Source organism: Coffea arabica, chromosome 6e (genome assembly GCF_036785885.1).
Source record: "Coffea arabica cultivar ET-39 chromosome 6e, Coffea Arabica ET-39 HiFi, whole genome shotgun sequence".
NCBI lineage: Eukaryota > Viridiplantae > Streptophyta > Magnoliopsida > Gentianales > Rubiaceae > Coffea > Coffea arabica.
This window is the reverse complement of record NC_092321.1, coordinates 27,069,518-27,087,476: the sequence shown is the minus strand read 5'-3', so window position 1 is coordinate 27,087,476 and position 17,959 is coordinate 27,069,518. Positions and strand designations below refer to the sequence as shown.

The following is a 17,959-nucleotide window of genomic DNA, read 5'->3' as shown; positions in this document are numbered from 1 at the left end:
GTAAAAAATAATATAATATATTATTTGTTCAAATATAATAATTTCAACTTCACACAAATTAAATAAATTCATTTAGGATTAAGTAATTAATGCCTTTGAAAAAAAGAATAACTTAGTTTAGTTAGATAAAATTATTTTTATGTTTATTAAATTATTTTTAATTCGTAAACGGGTCATATCGGGTCATATCAGGTCACCACGGGTTGACCCGAAATCGACCTGTTTTCTTTTCGGGTTCATCGGGTTCAACCCGATTCTGACCCGAATTCCCAAAACCTCAACCCAAACCCATTAATTTCGTGTTAGGTTCGTGTCGTGTTTTCAGGTCGTGTCGAAAATTGCCACCCCTAGTTTTGTATCATATCCATGTCAAATCATTATTTTTGTGATTTTTTCTTTTTTTTAACAATAATCTGAGGAATTTGCCTTAAATAGGCTGTTATGTCCTTGCAATCTTGTCTTTGGTGAAAAAAGGATGAAGAAGCAACTTAAAAACTCTTGCATGATGTACAAGAATAGCAGATGCCTGCACAAAGAAAAGAGACAGAGCCGGATACAAATCATGCACTCCACTCAATTTTAATCACATTTTGATATGAATTATACTGAATTATGGAAATGATTTACAAAACATTTGAGATAAGTGATTCCGTAAGGCTGCAAAAATTACCAATTAAATTAAAATGGTAATCAGATTCTTATGATAATCTACACCAATAACTCATCTTTCTTTTTCACTTTTTATAACCTCAATGTCATGCGAGTAATTAATGCACACTAAGCTGAAAATTGACATGTCCTGGACAAGCCAAAATTGCATAATCACAAGGATCTATTGAACAAGCTCTCAAGTTTGAAGAACCAAATAAGAAAAAGAAAAAAACTAAAGAAAAGGGAGCAAGACAAAGAGAACATAAAAGTTTGAAAATACAGAAAACTAAGGGTCCGTTTGTTTCGGGTGAAAATGTTTTCCAGGAAAATATTTTCCTAATTTCCCGTGTTTGGTTGCACAAAAGTTACTGAAAACATTTTCTTATGTAAAATATTTTCACTCATCTTATGGAAAACAACTTCCCTTCCAAACTTACTGAAGTTGTTTTCCGAAATGCATGCATCCCGCCTGTAGTATGTTCCAAACTTACTGAAAACATCTTGTAGTATGTTCTTTTTTTTTTTTTAGTATAAACAGGAGGACTCGAACCCAAGATCTCTTCCTTACACTCCCTCCCCCGTACCACCCAACCCAACCCTCCCCCTAGTATATTCAAAATAAAAAAAAAATCTCATCCTGCTCATCCTATGCTAGTAATTAATTATGTATAATAGGGACATTCTTTTCTAGAAAAACTTTCAGCAGTGAGAGTGCAAGATATATGTCACAATAAGCATTGCATGTGATTGATATTTGACACTAAATGGCCAGCAATTTATTTATTGCTTAAGGAGATATTTTTTATTCATATATACATTTCTCCAAAATTTTTTAAAGTTAAACAATGAGATAAATTTTCTTATTTTGCATGGAAAGAAGTATGTAGTTATAATGTGTAGAAAGTAAAGACAGAGATAAAAGTGAAAATATTTCAAAAGTTAAACAAACACCAGAAAAATGAAGTAAGAAAATATTTTCAATAAACTAACCAAACACCTGAAAATAATGAAAGGAAAATGATTTTCATGGAAAATTACTTCCACGGAAAATATTTTCCCAAGGAAAACATTTTACTTCCAACCAAACAGACCCTAAATGGAAAGACTTGCTAAAAGTGAGCTCCACAATGGCAAATACAATGCCACCATTTGCAGCCTTGAGAGCTTTGACAGTCTTTGCCCTAGACACCCCAACTCGAGTCATTGCCAATTCTATGTCCGTCGCCTCTATAGCGGTCTCATCTACTTCTTCATCATTTTGTGCTATTATTGATGGGTCAGGCCTTGATGTCACATAGTTGAGATTAGGAGCCTTGAACTGTTCCTCAGCATGAGTCTGCAATTGTGAGCTCAAATCCTCTATCTTGTCCTTGCCAAAAATAACTTTAAGTGTCTGAATTGGGGCTCTTAAACACATCCAGCTTTGAGATGACAAACATTTGCAAGTTTGAGAAGTATTAGACATATCAATATACGAGATTCCAGTCCCAAAAAATAAGAAGTTTAACATAAATCAATCACTAATACGGCTATCTAAAAGTAATCTCAATGAGAAGTTTAGCTCTATTTTGACCCTCCACTTGCATGGCCTTGTCCTGCCAATAGTACGACGTTTTACATTATCTTGAATTATATGCCTTTTCAAATAGGGCAATCAGAATGCATTGGCCAAATAAACTGTGAACTTAATTATATTTTCTTAAATAAGTGAGAACTTTATCCTCTTCTCCAACCCCCCCCCCCCCCCACACCCCTTTTTGTTTTCCAAATCACAGTATTTTTATAATTTCCTAGTTATTTTTACAGATTTATTGAAAGTAAAACACTTCACCGATTACAGGAAAGACCGAATTTCACGGACTCGGGGTACAAAGTGATAACTGTTCAAAATGATATAATACTTTTTGAACACCTTGTGACACTATATGAATTACTTGTAAAATTGCATAATAGACACATAATTATTATACATGAGACTCACAATAACGGAATAATATTACACTCTTGTTGTAAGCATGTACAAACAGTTAAAATGGAGTTACAACTTGTTTAAAAAGTATTACATTATTTCCGCATTCGAATCTCACGTACATGATGTTTCTAGTACACAGACATTTACAGAAAGACATCCTTAATGCGTGTAAGTTGATCAAATCGTCACCAAATTCAAAGGCTAATACATTGAGCTATACTAGAAGTAAATTAATCTCCTCAGGCTATCATCACGAATCTCATCAAAGCATTGTTTTAAGAAACAGTAAAGGGCAGGGAAGTCGAATGCGAACAAACTAACACGAGGCGTACAATTGAACTGTAATCAAGTTAGCCAGAATCCAGGCAAATTGACCTTTCCAGCCCTCAAATATTGGACAAGAGTAGCATTTGGATGCCATATTGAACAGTACTGAAGAGGTTTTAAGCAATGTTCTACTAATATTTAATCAATATATTCATGATTTATATTCAAAATGTGCATATCCACTTGATAAAATTGTTAATTGACAGTAATCTGAGCCACTGGGCTGAGGGCTCTTCTATCAATATACAGAATTTTGTGGACTAACATATCAAGCATAAATCAAAAGAATGAAGGACTTTGCTTGGGAATTTCTTAACTAATTTTTCTATGCTTGTAACACTACTTCTAACATGAATAAAAAATTTTTTTTTCTGGTTTTTACTACTGAAAGAGGTAAAGATGCTGCCTTGCACTTCGAATTGGTTTTGTAAATAAATGAATTTAAAACGATTATTCATTTTTGTTCAAACCAAGATAATTAAAAAAAAAATGGGGACTTGGGGGAAAAGAAGCTGAAAGACTAATGGGAAAAGAGAGAATTCCTTTTTCTAAGACAAGGAAAAAAGAGCATTAACCATTGGATTATGGCTATATGGCGGTCTATTTAGTTGTAGTCAATAGAATAAATGCCATTTACATTCTAAGCCTTGAGTAAAACCATTGACCTTCTTTCCTTTTACCCCCAAAAAAAAAAAAAATTGACCTTCTTTCCCAATAAAAGCCAGCTAAATCCCAGAGGATCATGAACCATCTCATTAACAAATAAAACAAGCTACTCAAAACCCTTTTCCATTAAAATAAGCTACTTGAAAATATGATAATCCTAAGATCCACAACTTCCTTTTCAAACATTAGGAGCCATAATACAGAATGAATTACAAAATGCAACATGCTCTGTAAGACATAAAAAGTCCCTTGCCTAAATCTCATAATTTTTCATTAACATTCCTATATGACATTTCATTCATGTTTTCTTCTCCAGCCAAAAATTCAGTCCTTAGATTTTTACTGTCACCTATAATCTAGAAATTTTCCAGTTCTCCCGGAATATTCAAAATCCAAATGAAGTAAACTAAGAAATGACAAGTCAATTTTCCAATTCTCTTTAATTTTATTACATTAGATTCTCTTTTCATATACACAAATATGAATTCAAATGTATAATTTGCATAACTTTTAATAATGCAAACAGTATCCAGAAAAATCTTCATACAACACCAATTTCTTTGCCAAACAAAATTTAAAACTCTAAACAGATCCAAACATTCAAAACCCTACCCAAAAAGTAACAACAACAGGAAGAAGATAATTGGAACAAGCAAACTAGTAATGAACAGAATATCAAAAAGATTAGCAACACAGAGGATAGTTACATCAATTTTTGCAGCTCCGGTCAGGATTACTTCAACACGGTTGAACAAGTACTTAATTTCGATTGCATCCCTCAACTTTAGAAGAATGGTGCAATTTTCCACATTATGATAGATTTAAAAAATCGTTCCGCAAAAGGGTTGTTTGTTGTGGTGGCTTCCACCAGTGAGGTCTTCGCACTTGCGAAATGCGAGCTCTGAGAGTTCGCGTTCTTCAAATGCGAGAATAGCAGACCTTCTATTCCAAGCAAGAAAACGTATTCTTCCTCCTTTCTCTAACAATTATCAATTATATTTGACTGAATAATTCAAGTTTCTCTTTAATAGATGTTTGTCATCTTCTGTAACAAAAGTCAGCAACTACAAATGAAAAATTGCTGTCCTTATGGCTGAAATATGAATGAGAACTCAATAAATTTAGCTATACTTCGTCAAGCTCGCATTTTGCAAATGCAAAGATCCCTCTTACTAGAAGGCACATCACAATCTACCCTTCTGAAGAATGATTTTAAAATTCATCATAATTTTGGAATTGTCTCTATAATTCTTTAATTACATCAATTCTTCCTCTGAGTTTATTTGGATACGATGCATTGTTTTTAAATAATATTTTAATTATCACATTACAAAATTACTATAATAGATAATTCAATAAAAAATTTAAACAATTTTCATTCGAAATAGATAGAAATGGTGGTTGGCACCGTTCCCTACTTTATTACACGAGTAATATCACGGAAATGAGTGAGGATAGAACATGAACGTGGAAATAGAGAGAACAATCTAAAAAAACTTTCAAAAAAAACTTTCCAATATCATGTGGAAATAGAGAGATTAAAGTTTCGAAATTAAAAAAAAAAAAACCCCAGTGGCAATTTATAGCACGATGCGACTACACAACTTGAACATGACTTGAAATTAATAATTATTCATGTCCGCTTGAAATTTCGCAGGTCACTATAAGGTCAACATTTTTCCTAGTTAAAACAGATTGTGTTGATCCACCTATAAAGTGACTATTTTTTTATAATCAAACATTAATGAGGTCATTTTGAGCAATCCATAAAACTAAAAATGCTCAAATTTTGCTTAAAGATTTCAGTAAAAAAGTTTTGCAGACTCATGACATTGATGTACTATCATATATGGCATTATTTGACTTTTATTTCTATTAAATAACTAAGCTTTGTAACTTGTTTTGTGCTTTGAAGATTTTATTATGTATTGCTTTTTTTTTTTTTGGTGGTTTGAAGAATCTTAATTTTGTGTTTTATTATGTATTGCAGTATCAAACTTTGTTTTTTTGGCTGATATATCTAATTCTTGTAATTTTGGATTTTGATTTATAGTTTGACTTTCGTGTACTTTATCTTTAAAAGCTCATGAACAATAGGATTGAATCGCTTAAATAATCAAAATAAATTACGATATGTGATTAATAGGTTAGGTTTTTCCAATTCATTTGGGTTTATTGATTATGATGTTCAGTCAACAATAAGAAAATCATGGCACAATATCAGATCCTAATGAGTTAAATCCAAATTAATTAATTTCTAAAACAAACACAATAGCGACATGACACAATGTATTGCCACCATAAATAACTATATGGGGTAACTGAGTTCTTAATTGCATCAATACACTAAACCACCATATTTCCCGTGACTCTCCTCCTTACTATTGTTCTGCGCTTAAGACGGACCATCATTACAAGAGTGAATACTTTTGCTTTTACTTTTTTCCCCTCAAAATTCTAATGCGATGCACCAATTGGTTATAAAATACATTCACTGTTGCTTGATTAGCAACGATCTTCGGGTGGCCCCGTGCTTTATTTTTGTTTTTTTTTTCTCTTTTGGACATTTCCATTGCATGATCTTCTCAAACTACTTGAAATAATGGCTCCCTCTTATCTCTTCAAGTCGTCACCATTTTCCATAGAAATGGTATTTGCTTTCTCAAATTCCACCAGCATAGGCGTCTTTTATTACTAATACCATAACTTGGTAGATCAAATGAAGCCAGTTAGCAAATAATGTAGATTCAGATCATGATTATCAAACATTATGTCTAGATTTGCAAATCATTTCTCGTAATTCTGTTTCAGATAGCTAAAATCATCAAACCATCAAAAACGACGTTGCTTAATTGATAGTATGCAACGTGTAGTAGTAGAAGCAAAATAAGGAACCATAATGCAGCTAAGATTCAACAACTACCATGTATGCCACTGTGATGAGTTACCATACTTTCTGCTCTTGCTGAATTGAGGAATGCGGCAAGTGAAGATATAGCCACCTCATTCATTCTCCCCAAATAACTACAGTCAATATGTCCTCAAACGAGCACCCTAACAATACGTCTATCACCTTTACCCTAAACATGTCCAAGCGCCTCGACCTTACCTACATCAAGGGGCATGAAAAGCAGAGCGTCCTTTTTTTTTTTTTTTTTTTTTTTTAGGGTGAAACTTTTGGGATTACGAAACAAAAGCTGCACCATAAATTCAAGGGCAAGGCCAAAAAATCTCGGCACTTAATTAACTATCATAATATTTGGTCAAATAGAAACACGTGGTTCCTGCAAGCAAGCACCTCACCAACCACTACCACCACCACTGCTCCCCGACCATCCACCATTACCACCTTGAGCTTGCATTGAACTCTTTTTGCTACCATCCCAGGCTGAGTTTCCAGCATCGGTACCTGCATCTGAACCCTGTGCCCAACCACCAGTGCTGTTGCCACCAGCGCCACCAGAGCCCCAACCACCGCCACTGCTGCCACCACCCCAACCTCCGCTACCACTATCTGCTGTACTGCTCCCCCAGCCACTACCGCTACCACTTCCACCACCACCCCAGCCACCCGGGAAAGCTTCCCTACCGGGTGTATTTTGAACTTTAGCACCAGCAAAGTTACTCCATCCATCATCATTATCCTTGGAGCCCCACTTTTGCGAACTGTAGTCTCCATCCTGCCTGCTATTGTTGTTATTTCCCCTACCACCATCATATGAGCCACGGGCACGGCCACGGCCACGACCACGGCCACCATATGGCCTTGGCAATCCACTTGGATGTCCATCTTGATTGGCACCATTCTTATAATCACTTCTTCCTGCAAAACAGACCAAGAAAGCAACCCAAATTAGTAACAATACAAGGAACTTTGACTCTGGCATTCAATTTCAGTAAGTATAAAAAATTCCATAAGCACGACAGACTGGTAGTCAAGAGGAAATGTTAAAGGTTAAACAAGAAAAATGCAGAAAGCAACTAGAAAACCATAACATCAGTAAGCTTGCAGACAAGAAATGGCAATAAACGTCATAGCCCAATTATGTACAAGAAGTTCTTCATTTGCATTTATTTTGGAATGGGAAAAGTGATCATTTATCAAATGCATTCAACTGTTCAAACCTCTGCAAATATTAAGAAACCAAAATTCCCCTGATAAGAATATGCAGAAAGCAACTAGAAGGCCATAACATCAGTAAGCACGCAGACAAGAAATGGTAATAAATTTCAGAGCCCAATTATGTACAATAAGTTCTTGATTTGCATTTATTTTGGAATGGGAAAAGTGATCATTTGTCAAATGCATTTCAACAGTTTAAACCTCTGCAAGTACTGAGAAACCACATTCCCCCTTACAAGAAATATGCAGAAAGCACCAAGAAGACCACAACATCAGTAAGCTTGCAAACAAGAAAAAGTTCTTGATTTGCATTTATTTTGGAACAGGAAAAGTGATCATCTGTCGAATGCATTTCAACAGTTTAAACCTCTGCAAGTATTGAGAAACCGGATTTCCCTTTACAAGAAATATGCGGAAAGCAACTAGAAGGCCATAACATCAGTAAGCTTGCAGACAAGAAATGGCAATAAACTTCATAGCCCAATTATGTACAAGAAGTTCTTGATTTGTATTTGTTTTGGAATTGGAAAAGCAATCATTTGTCAGATGCATTTCAACAGTTCAAACCTCCGCAACTGTTGAGAAACCAAATTTCCCCTTACACAACTCATGTGCCTCATGATTTGAACACCAATATTAGTAATTGCGCACCTCAGGTATAGATTCTAATGTGCAAATACAACATTCTAGCAGTCTTTCAGAGTTCATCAGATAAAACGTGTTTATTCAACCAGTAAGCAATTTTTGTTCATTAGTACTATAAATCAGCATATTAAGGCTGAAGTTAAATAAACTTCAATCTAGACTATACTTGAAAATCAACAACCAAATGCTTAAATAGAATATACAACAGCTTACAATAAATTTGCAAATTATTAATAACTAGACTATCTCAGTCTTCTATCCATAATTTTTTTTTGGGATTGCGCATAAGATAACTTTTTTCTTTCAAAATGTAAAAAATGCTAAACTTTGGGGGCACTCATCCACTACGTCCAAGGCTTTCACCCACAAATTAAGAAGATGAAGTGCCTTAACCAAAAGCTTAGAGTAAACATTCTCAGCTTACCCAAAGCTCTTCTTTTCTATGCAGAAATTGACCTTCTAACACATTATTGAGGAATTACTCTGAAGGGGAACCCTTTTCTGGGTTCCTTTTTTTCACCCTCCTCAATGCTGCACCCTAATTGACATGACTGAATCAAATCTGTCTCACAACTAGAGGTACAAAGGCCAGAGGAGAAAAGACAGTAATTTATGAATTCGCCAAAAGTCAGGACTACATCAGCAAGCATCAAAGAACAGTAGAAAGCCTCTTTCTATTGAACTACCAAAAAACATCTAAAAGCACATCAAACATTTGAAAAAAAATAAAATAAAGAAAGCAATAGGCATCAAATTCATGTTTCATAATTGTCAATGAATTACACTAAGATGAACACACAGTAGAAGAGAATGATATTACATAATCTTCAACCATATAGCACGATCTTAACTCAGTTTGTTGTTGAATTTTGATTACCTGCTCTAGGACCCCTATCTCTGTCTGCAGACTGGCCACCTCTCCAACCACCATCATTAGAGGAACCACTCCAACCACCACCAAATCCTGATGAGCCCCCAGTTGCAGGGCTTCGCATTGGCACCATAGCAGCTACAGATCTTATTGACGGTGTGGAGTCATGTGGATCATCAATATGCCTCTGAAAATAAGCAACGAGGCGATCTAAGTCCTCAAACATTCTCTTACGGAACTTGAACCCCTTCGGATATAGACCAATATACTCATGGTGTGGATTTGAACTCCTTATGTAGGTGAGGATAAATGTTCCAGGATGTTCATGAGATATACCAAAGCTATAAACAATTCTCATTGGATACTCCGATTTCTCCACTCTCAAGAGTTCATCAACTTCTGCTTTAGTGCCCTTCCTGAACTTACGGTAATTCAGCATGGCCTTCAAATGAGTAACTAAAGGATCCACGTAGCGATCCATAACCTGATGTAAAAGTAACAAAGAACAGCACATAATGCATGGATCTATAAATGAAGTTACAATCTGATAACACACAATTTGAAAAGTTAAATTGCAAGCATAATTACCACCCCCATGCAGTAGATACAAAATATGAAACCCAACCAAATTTAAACACAGCTAGTGGGAACCTCAAGGCTTTCCTTTGATATATAAAAATCAAATATTCAAAAAGAAGGTTCTCCTAAAAACTCAGTTTACACTCAAACAGTAAATGACCCACAGAAAGAACAGGTTATATATAGCCCATAATGTTAATAACATGATAGGAAAGAAAACAAAGTTAACAAGAGCACTTTGTTACCAACCAATATCTTTATGCCCTGAAATCATTTGGAACTCAAAAGAATAATGGAAATCACGGGTACACTGACTCACAAAAGATGGATTACCATTACCACCATTCAGCCTTATTATAATTCAAAAGACTCTTCTGGTTCTGAGTTTGACCTCACATGACAAATGTTAAGACACAAAGGAAGTCAGACAAATTTACAAGATAAGATAGAGGTGCCAAAAAAAATGCTGCAACTAGTAATCCTGAAAAACAATCCTTTGGCTGAAAAACAATCCTTTGGCAAACACTAGTTACCATGGTGAAAATGAATTGGGAAGACTAAGTGAGGTCAGTCTAGAAACAAACACTCATGTAGGATGGAGAAACAATCACTTGCTGTAGCAACTACAAGAACATATTCCTGAGAAGTGATTTAATCTCCATAATTCTATATAAAAACTGCACAAACAACGGGGATGAAACTGTGGTTACTAGGGTCCAAAATAAATTAATAAAATTTGCATTCACTACCCCCTTTGGGCCAATTGTGGGAAGACTGGACAGTGTGCGTCACATGACAATCCATAAAATTAACAGCTCAACATAATATGATTCCAGATTCTTACCTCATCCAAATCCTCAAATGTGTCCTCTCCAATTTTTAATGTTTTCCCTATCCTAAGCAAACTTGTTATATCCTTGTGCTCCTTTCCGCCTTCAACTATGTCCTTGTGTGCAAAAACGCCATCATAGACTTTGAGTGTGAGGGTCAAATATGAGGGTCCACGAGAACTAGGACGGACAATACTTTCGCCGGGATCCTTGTCAGACAAAAACTGCACCAGAAAAAAGTAAGCAACAAAACATGAGGTTATAAGCATATTCAAGTAAACATAACTATCGTGATCAACAATTGACGAAATCTAATTGTTTGACAATTATTTCACATCTTTTATATTAGAAACAAATCAGACAACACTTAAGAAGCACAAACATTAAATGGCTGTGCCACACGTAGTACACTCTCAGACTAGACATGCATCAGTGAGGGCATTTAACTAAAATTACAATAGGTGAAATCTTAGACCATAGCCTAACAATATCCAAACAATGAGAGCGCAAGCTAATACAAGAACATTAATGTAGACAAAAAAATGAACAAAATAATGCAAGTCTATATAGCATTTTACTAAATAAATGAACTTAAGATTATGGCAATTTCAGTTGTGGGCAGGTGCAGTCCAGGCAACCATATCATCTCTACATGATGACATTCTATAAATACCTGTAAAACTACATCCGTCTTTCAGTCTATCTTTAAAGTGTCATATCCTACCTATATCAAGTATGCTCCCTAAACAAATTATTATCAGTTCAAGGCATACATGTGTCAAATCTTTATTACCATTTGACAAATGAAGAGTCATAAAAAGCTTGACAGGAATAAAGTCCACAAAACTTACAGAATTTCCTCCATCAAGTTTAATGTACATAAACATGTAAACTCAATCTCACTATTGAACAAATCATACCTCCATTGCCTCATCTGCTGTGATATTCTGGAAACGAGGATGAACAATCATCCTTGGTTTAAAATGCTTCTTCGCTAGCTCCTTCTCCTTACGAACCTTTTCCTGCTCAGTCTGTAAACTACTGCGGTCTTCATGGTAGTATGGATCCATTTCTCGATAGCTTTGATACCGGTTACTTCTCATTTCACTCTCTCTACAAGTTAAAAAGACCTGATACCTATTCTTTTGAATTGACTTGATTCTGCAAGTTAAAATATCACCTTCCCGCAACTTCTCAGTCAAATCATCAAAACCCCTCCAGTCATCTGTGTAGTCCTCCTTTGTCAACATGCCCGTCAATCCAGAATCAAGAACACAAGTCGCCCTCTGAGGTTGAACTCTGCGAGCTGTTGCTTGCACAATTCTCCCTTCAGAAAGTGTTTCCTCAGTCTCTCCAGAAATCATGTAAAACTCCTCGTCCTGACTTGGTTCTACATAAGGTCTGCGGCAATCCTGAAAGCCTTGCATCAATTCCAATCTTATGCCATTAAGGGTCTCTTTCTTGGTCAAACCCTTCTCGGCAACATATTCAGATGAATGGACAGCTCTTAGCAGATGAGGCTTCTCCCTGACATGCTCTATAGCCATCTCCAGCATCTCATCATCATCATTTATGTCATCTCCTACATCCATTTTATAAACATCTTTTGCCAACTCCTGTGCAAGACCATAGGATTCGGGATGTATTCTTGTATCATCCAATAAATCAATAAATTGACTACTGCTAGCAGCCAATCCACTGCGTCTTACACGGAGGAAACCTACAGCATTGACAAACACCTTTTTACCAAGCCCATGTGCAGTCAAAAGGTCCTTCCTGGTGAAGATAGCTCCAGCTCTTACTAAAGATCTTTGAAGAGATGCGGCCTTCCGCGGCCCAAGACCAGATATGAATTGCAGAGGAGAAAACAACCATTCATGGCTAGCAGCCAAATTCACATCAAGACCCACTTGATTAGTCACATCAACCATGACCTGTTCAACCATAGCATACTTCTCATCAGGAGTAAGATAGCTCTCGAAAGGACCAAGTTTCCAAGACAATATCTCTCTTCCTGGTCCACATAGCGTAGCAACCATAGCTAATGGATTCTGAAGATAGCGCCCAAGAGCCACAGCCCGCTTGACAATACCTATAAATTTAGGAAATGGTCACTTTCCCATCTATATTACAGAAACAATATTCACAACTAGGAAAATGCATCTACCTGACTGCCCAGGAAGCTGGTCAGCTGAGATACGGGAATTCTCATACAGATGTGGTAGAGATTCATCACCATACACAATATTCAAGTTATCCATCTCGTGACCAACCTCTCTCGGGTTCTCCTCTACCATTTTAAAGATTATCTGTAATGTGTTTTTCAGGAGGGGAGAGGAGAAAGTGTTAGGTTACATCCCTGACAAACTAATGAAAAAACAAGAAAAACATGGCAGTAATTTGGAACATAAACAATGTGAACAAGATGAATGATATATTCCTAATAAGTAGACCACTAAAAATCCCCAGGAAACAAGGGCATTGTTGTAAAATTTAGAAAACAATTAAGCTCAAGCACTAAACAATAAACTTCAACTGCAATAAAATATTGTGAAGACTTCAAGAGTGCATACCTCGTATATATCCTCCTTTAATCTTGTACAGGACAAATTCACAGCTCCAAGAACAACAACATGCGGTTGGTGGTCCATCATAAATTTTAGAACCCGCTGCTGATCATTTTTCTTCTTCTGTTGATCATTGATGTTTTGACCACGAAGACTGAGAGATCCTGCATATAAAACATCTATAACCTCTCCAGATGAATCCAACATCACAAAAGTTGTGGCAGGCTTTCCAGGACCCCAACAGCAAGCCATAACCCGGGGGGCAGTTTCTTCATCTGTGCTGTCACTTTCTTTACGCTGATATGGCGCCACAGAAACTCTGTCCCACAAGAGCCTTCCATATTCCATAGACAACCAACTTTTCGCTCTACTGGTCAACCAAGACCTGGCTTCCTTCTCCATTGAAGGGAGAAGAAAATTGAAAAAGGCATCCTGAATTATCAGCTTCCTCTGCTCATTCCACAATTGAGCAGATTTACTCACACTGTCACTAAGATAATAATCATTAGAGTCGCTAATCAACTTGTTAAGAACTGCTTGAGGCAGCTTGATAGTAACTTGTAGCAGCTTCTCCTCCTCAGCCTTCTGAATAAGAAGCCACTGTGCATCATCAAATCTAGTAAGTGGCTTATCCTTTAACCACTTCACTCCAGCAAACTGATGAAAAGAATCAATAGCTGCATTGCCATCGGCAGTAGGAGTTGTCGTCACGGTAGCATTATCCATAAAGACACTACGCACATGTTTCCGAACACATGGTTCGCAGCTAATCTCAACTGCTGCCTGGAATGACAAGCAAATTTTTAAACAATCAAATATGAAAAAGCAGTTAGTTATGACATGCAAGCATGACGATACGTTCACATACCATGTGCCTAGCACCTTTTAGCACTGCTTGAGGTGTTTCAAACATTGCACATGTAAAGTTTGAGGCAACTTCCTCTGGTGATTCTTTGGCATCTTCCAATTCCTCCATTCTCTGGACAGGGAAAATGATCACATGCCATTCCTCATGTTCCTGTCAACATACAGAGCAATATTCTAATACCAAACTCAAGATACCTACCATATTTTGCAGAGATATCTGCAACCCAAATTGCTCAGAGCTGTAGCCAAACTTGTTTGCAACCTCCCATAGACCAGCTTTACTGCATATACTATATTGTGATTTCCTCTTTGGCCTCTTATATTGTCCTTCATCTGCACCAACTTCACCCGCTGGAAAATGCAGGTTAAATTTTGAGTCAACATCATCAACCTCTCGGTCTGACTCTGCTGCCTTGAGCGCTTTGGTAATTGATTCAAAAAGCTGCTGGTTTAAATTTAATCGAGTTTCATCGTATACTCTACGAGATTCTTCATCATACCGTCTACTATAGTATGATTCTAGAGCACTCTTCCGCTTCTGAAGAAGCAGCCATTTTTTGTCCAAGTCTTGGATGGCCCAAAGCATCTGCTGGTACATACGATAAAATCATTCAACCAGATCAAAATGAACTCCAGTACAGTATCAATGGCAGATCATATACCTTGTGCCACCTCAGGCTAGGTTTTTTGTCAGAATTATTCTGGTCATCATTGTCTGATTCAGGCTGCTCTGGATCCTTCAGTAGGCTCAAGCATTCCTCCTTCCTATACATAGCAATGAATGGAACCTAAAATAGAGAAAAAAATTCAGTTCAAGAGTTCATACAGGTAATGTCAAAATTCAGCACTACAACCAAAATCTTGCTTACATCTAATTTCTGGACATGCATCAACTCCAAGAATCTTGTAATGTGATTCTTGTCTATTGGGGGCTCGTTAGAAGCCTCATTCGTATCTGTTCGTCCTTTCATAGACAGAGGTAACACACCATTACCAAGCTGATTAAGTATCCACGAACTCTCATCATCTACCTCATCTGTGGGAGGAGGACCAGTGCTTTCCTCTGATACCTACAGATGCGAGAAGATGGTTAAAAAAAAGACCAGTAACATACATTCAAAATACCATCTAAAAGGCAAAAAAAAAAACCTGCATTCTTTCAGGGATATCTATTTCACGTATCCGGTCATCTTTCTCGGTCATATACTTCTCAGACAGGATGATAGGCTCAAATTCATCTTCCAGCCTTCGCTCCTTCCACTCACCAGAATCATCATGCCTGCTCATCTTTACCAAACCTTGCTTGCGAAGCCTCAAGAGCTCCTCAACATCACCAAAAATTTCATGTGCCTCCTGGAGAGCAGTTGATGAAACTCCTGGTGCCTGCCGGGCCTTCTTTTTGTTAACCTTCTTCCTTCTATATCAAACCAATAAGATAAAGTTCAAGAAACCTTTAGTAGTTAGAAATAAAAAGACCAATTATCAAAATTGATCTATGGCAGAGATTTACCTCACGGGCGCTCCATGTTCATCATAGCTGTCTTCCTCATCAACAATAAAATCAGCCATCTCATCCTCCTCACCCATATCTGCCTCATCCTCCTCTTCCAGTTGCTCCTCTTCAGCAATATCCTCAAGCGGTTGTCCTGAAATATTTCATAAGAATTCACCACCATCACCATGAATACAAATCAAGATGACTAATTATACCATCATCATCACCAAACAAGCTGCGTTTGAGCTTTTCTTCAGCAGTTCTTCCCCTCCTCCCTGTCTCATCAAACTCTTCCCCATCGGAAAACCCAGAATGCTCTTCTGCTGTGTCCCTCTGTGCTTTCTTCAGTCGCTTGAACTTCTTGCTCTCCTGATAGAATTTAAGCATTAGAAACTGTTTGCCAATGCTTTTAATGCATTGCAAGGAAAAACAATGTAAGAAAGGGGCATTACAAGCTTTGGTCGAGGAACCGTAATATTGCTCTCTTGAAGGAGCTCATAGTCATCTTCGTCAAGAACATAATTCCTCTCTGACTCCCTAGAGTTAAGAGTAAAAACATCAGATAACTGTTTCTTTTTTCCTTTCCTTATCCAGAAAAAAAAACAGCTTTACTACTATCATATAAAAAGCACCACGAAAAACACAGAGAGAAGATGAAGAAGCTAACCTTTTCTTGCGTTTCTTCTTCTTTTGTCTCTCCGCACCATCATCAGCCCTATCGTCTTCCTCCTCTTCCTGCTCTTCTTCAACATCGCTAACTATAAACCCATCATCCTCATACTCATCCTGACCTTCCTCTGCTCAACAAAACAGAGAAAAGAAAGTCCTTAAACAGAAGAAGCATATCGCACATTGCAAATTCTCTAAGGGACAACAGGAGATTGAGATAGAGCTTACCTAGTCTTCAATCAATCACAATTAGCACAACAAAGTTTGTTATTAAAGCACAATAACACCAAATCAATGCAGTTATGAGATTCTGAATTTTTTTTTTGAAGTTTTACTTAGTATCCAACACTATGCATTTTCCATCACAATTTGGTCTACAACTACTCATTCAGATATTCCATGAAGTAATTATCATCCAAGTACATAATAATGTTAACCAAGCTTCTTTCGAAGATTGTTATTATTCTCCCAAATCTCCCAAGCAATAGATTACGGTGAAATTCCTGAACAAAATTCTAAAGTAAATAATAGAAAAGAAACAATGAAAATAAGCACAAATAGGAGGGGAAAAATTCAACAACATGCAAGTAAAATCCATAATCAAACATCAGCAAGCCTCCAAATCAACATTTCACTAAAAAAAATACGCCAAATACAAATGCCCATTCAGCCCATTGCACAAAAACTCCAAAATCAATCATCAAAACCCTAAAATCCCCCAAACAAAAAGACCAATATTATCCAGGCTAGAAACGAGCTGAAGAAGGTTAAAAGGAAAAACGAGTATACAAATACAACAAATACAATCTGACGGCGTACCTTCATCTTCGTCCTCCTCATCGTCGTCGTGGCCGCGGCCTATTCTCTCCCCGTCCTCGGGCTCTTCATCCCTCTCTTCTTCCTCGATTCCAACCTCATCTTCACAAATAATGGATAACCCATTCAAAAATCATTAAAAAAAATTTGCTTCTTCCGAACTAAGCACAAATTTTTCTTCAAAAAACATCGATTGTTTTCGCCAGAAAGAAAAAAGAAATCATATTTACCTTCGTCGTCAGAAATTACAGCTTTTCCTACCATTTTATCAAGAACTGAAAACAATAAAGAAACAAAATAGAGAGTGGAATATGAGAAAAATTAGCCTAATCCCTTCTCCCACTGCTCTCCACTTTGTTATTGGGAAGTAAATACAGCAGAGAAAGATGAAGTACTGAGTTTATATATCAAGCGTGTGACTGCGTGTGGGACTTTGAGCAAATGGTAGAGGCGGTTCGGGTGTTCATTTGGAATGGGAAACTTATTGGATGATGCGGTATTAGGTACTAATTCTATTTATGCCCTCAAAGTTCCTCAATTGTTAAATATACCCTAAAAAGTGGTGTGGAACTACGTAATAATTCTACTTTCTGCCCTCAAACTTTTATTATTTGATGATGTTCATGATTAAGAAATAAGAACGGTGCAAAGCTTATGGGCCCCTTGTTCTTGGGGCCTAAAAGCCTTATAGGTCTCATATGACGTTAATTGCGATATGCACCTCTCAATTATCGTTAATTCTAACTTTATGTCTTAAATTATCAAATTTCACACTTCATGGTGTAAATTGTCTTGCACTTAGTTCAAATAATTGTAGCCCGGCTCGTAATCATGAAATTGTTCCTGAATCTTGCGCTTAGTTCAAGTAATTGTAACCTGGC

General features: G+C 36.7%; 1 protein-coding gene across 3 annotated transcripts; it reads right to left on the bottom strand.

Moving 5' to 3' along the window:
• Positions 1-6,586: 6,586 nt before the first annotated feature.
• LOC113696228 (transcription elongation factor SPT6 homolog) lies at positions 6,587-17,529 on the bottom strand. 3 transcript variants are annotated; one of them, XM_027215631.2, is made up of 17 exons: positions 17,309-17,529; positions 17,082-17,180; positions 16,261-16,390; positions 16,046-16,130; positions 15,809-15,962; positions 15,609-15,744; positions 15,248-15,515; positions 14,968-15,168; positions 14,761-14,886; positions 14,298-14,684; positions 14,100-14,210; positions 13,238-14,014; positions 12,832-12,973; positions 11,585-12,756; positions 10,679-10,888; positions 9,262-9,739; positions 6,587-7,439 (listed from the first exon to the last, which is right to left on the bottom strand). In XM_027215631.2, the coding sequence occupies exons 1-17, from the start codon at positions 17,340-17,342 to the stop codon at positions 6,916-6,918; spliced, it is 5,034 nt and encodes a 1,677-aa protein (XP_027071432.2). In that variant the 5' UTR covers positions 17,343-17,529; the 3' UTR covers positions 6,587-6,915. The 3 variants fall into 3 exon arrangements, with proteins under 3 accessions (XP_027071432.2, XP_027071431.2, XP_027071433.2); XM_027215630.2 differs by having other exon boundaries at positions 14,298-14,687; positions 17,309-17,491; XM_027215632.2 differs by having other exon boundaries at positions 14,298-14,687; positions 15,821-15,962; positions 17,309-17,491.
• Between the last annotated feature and the right edge of the window lie 430 nt (positions 17,530-17,959).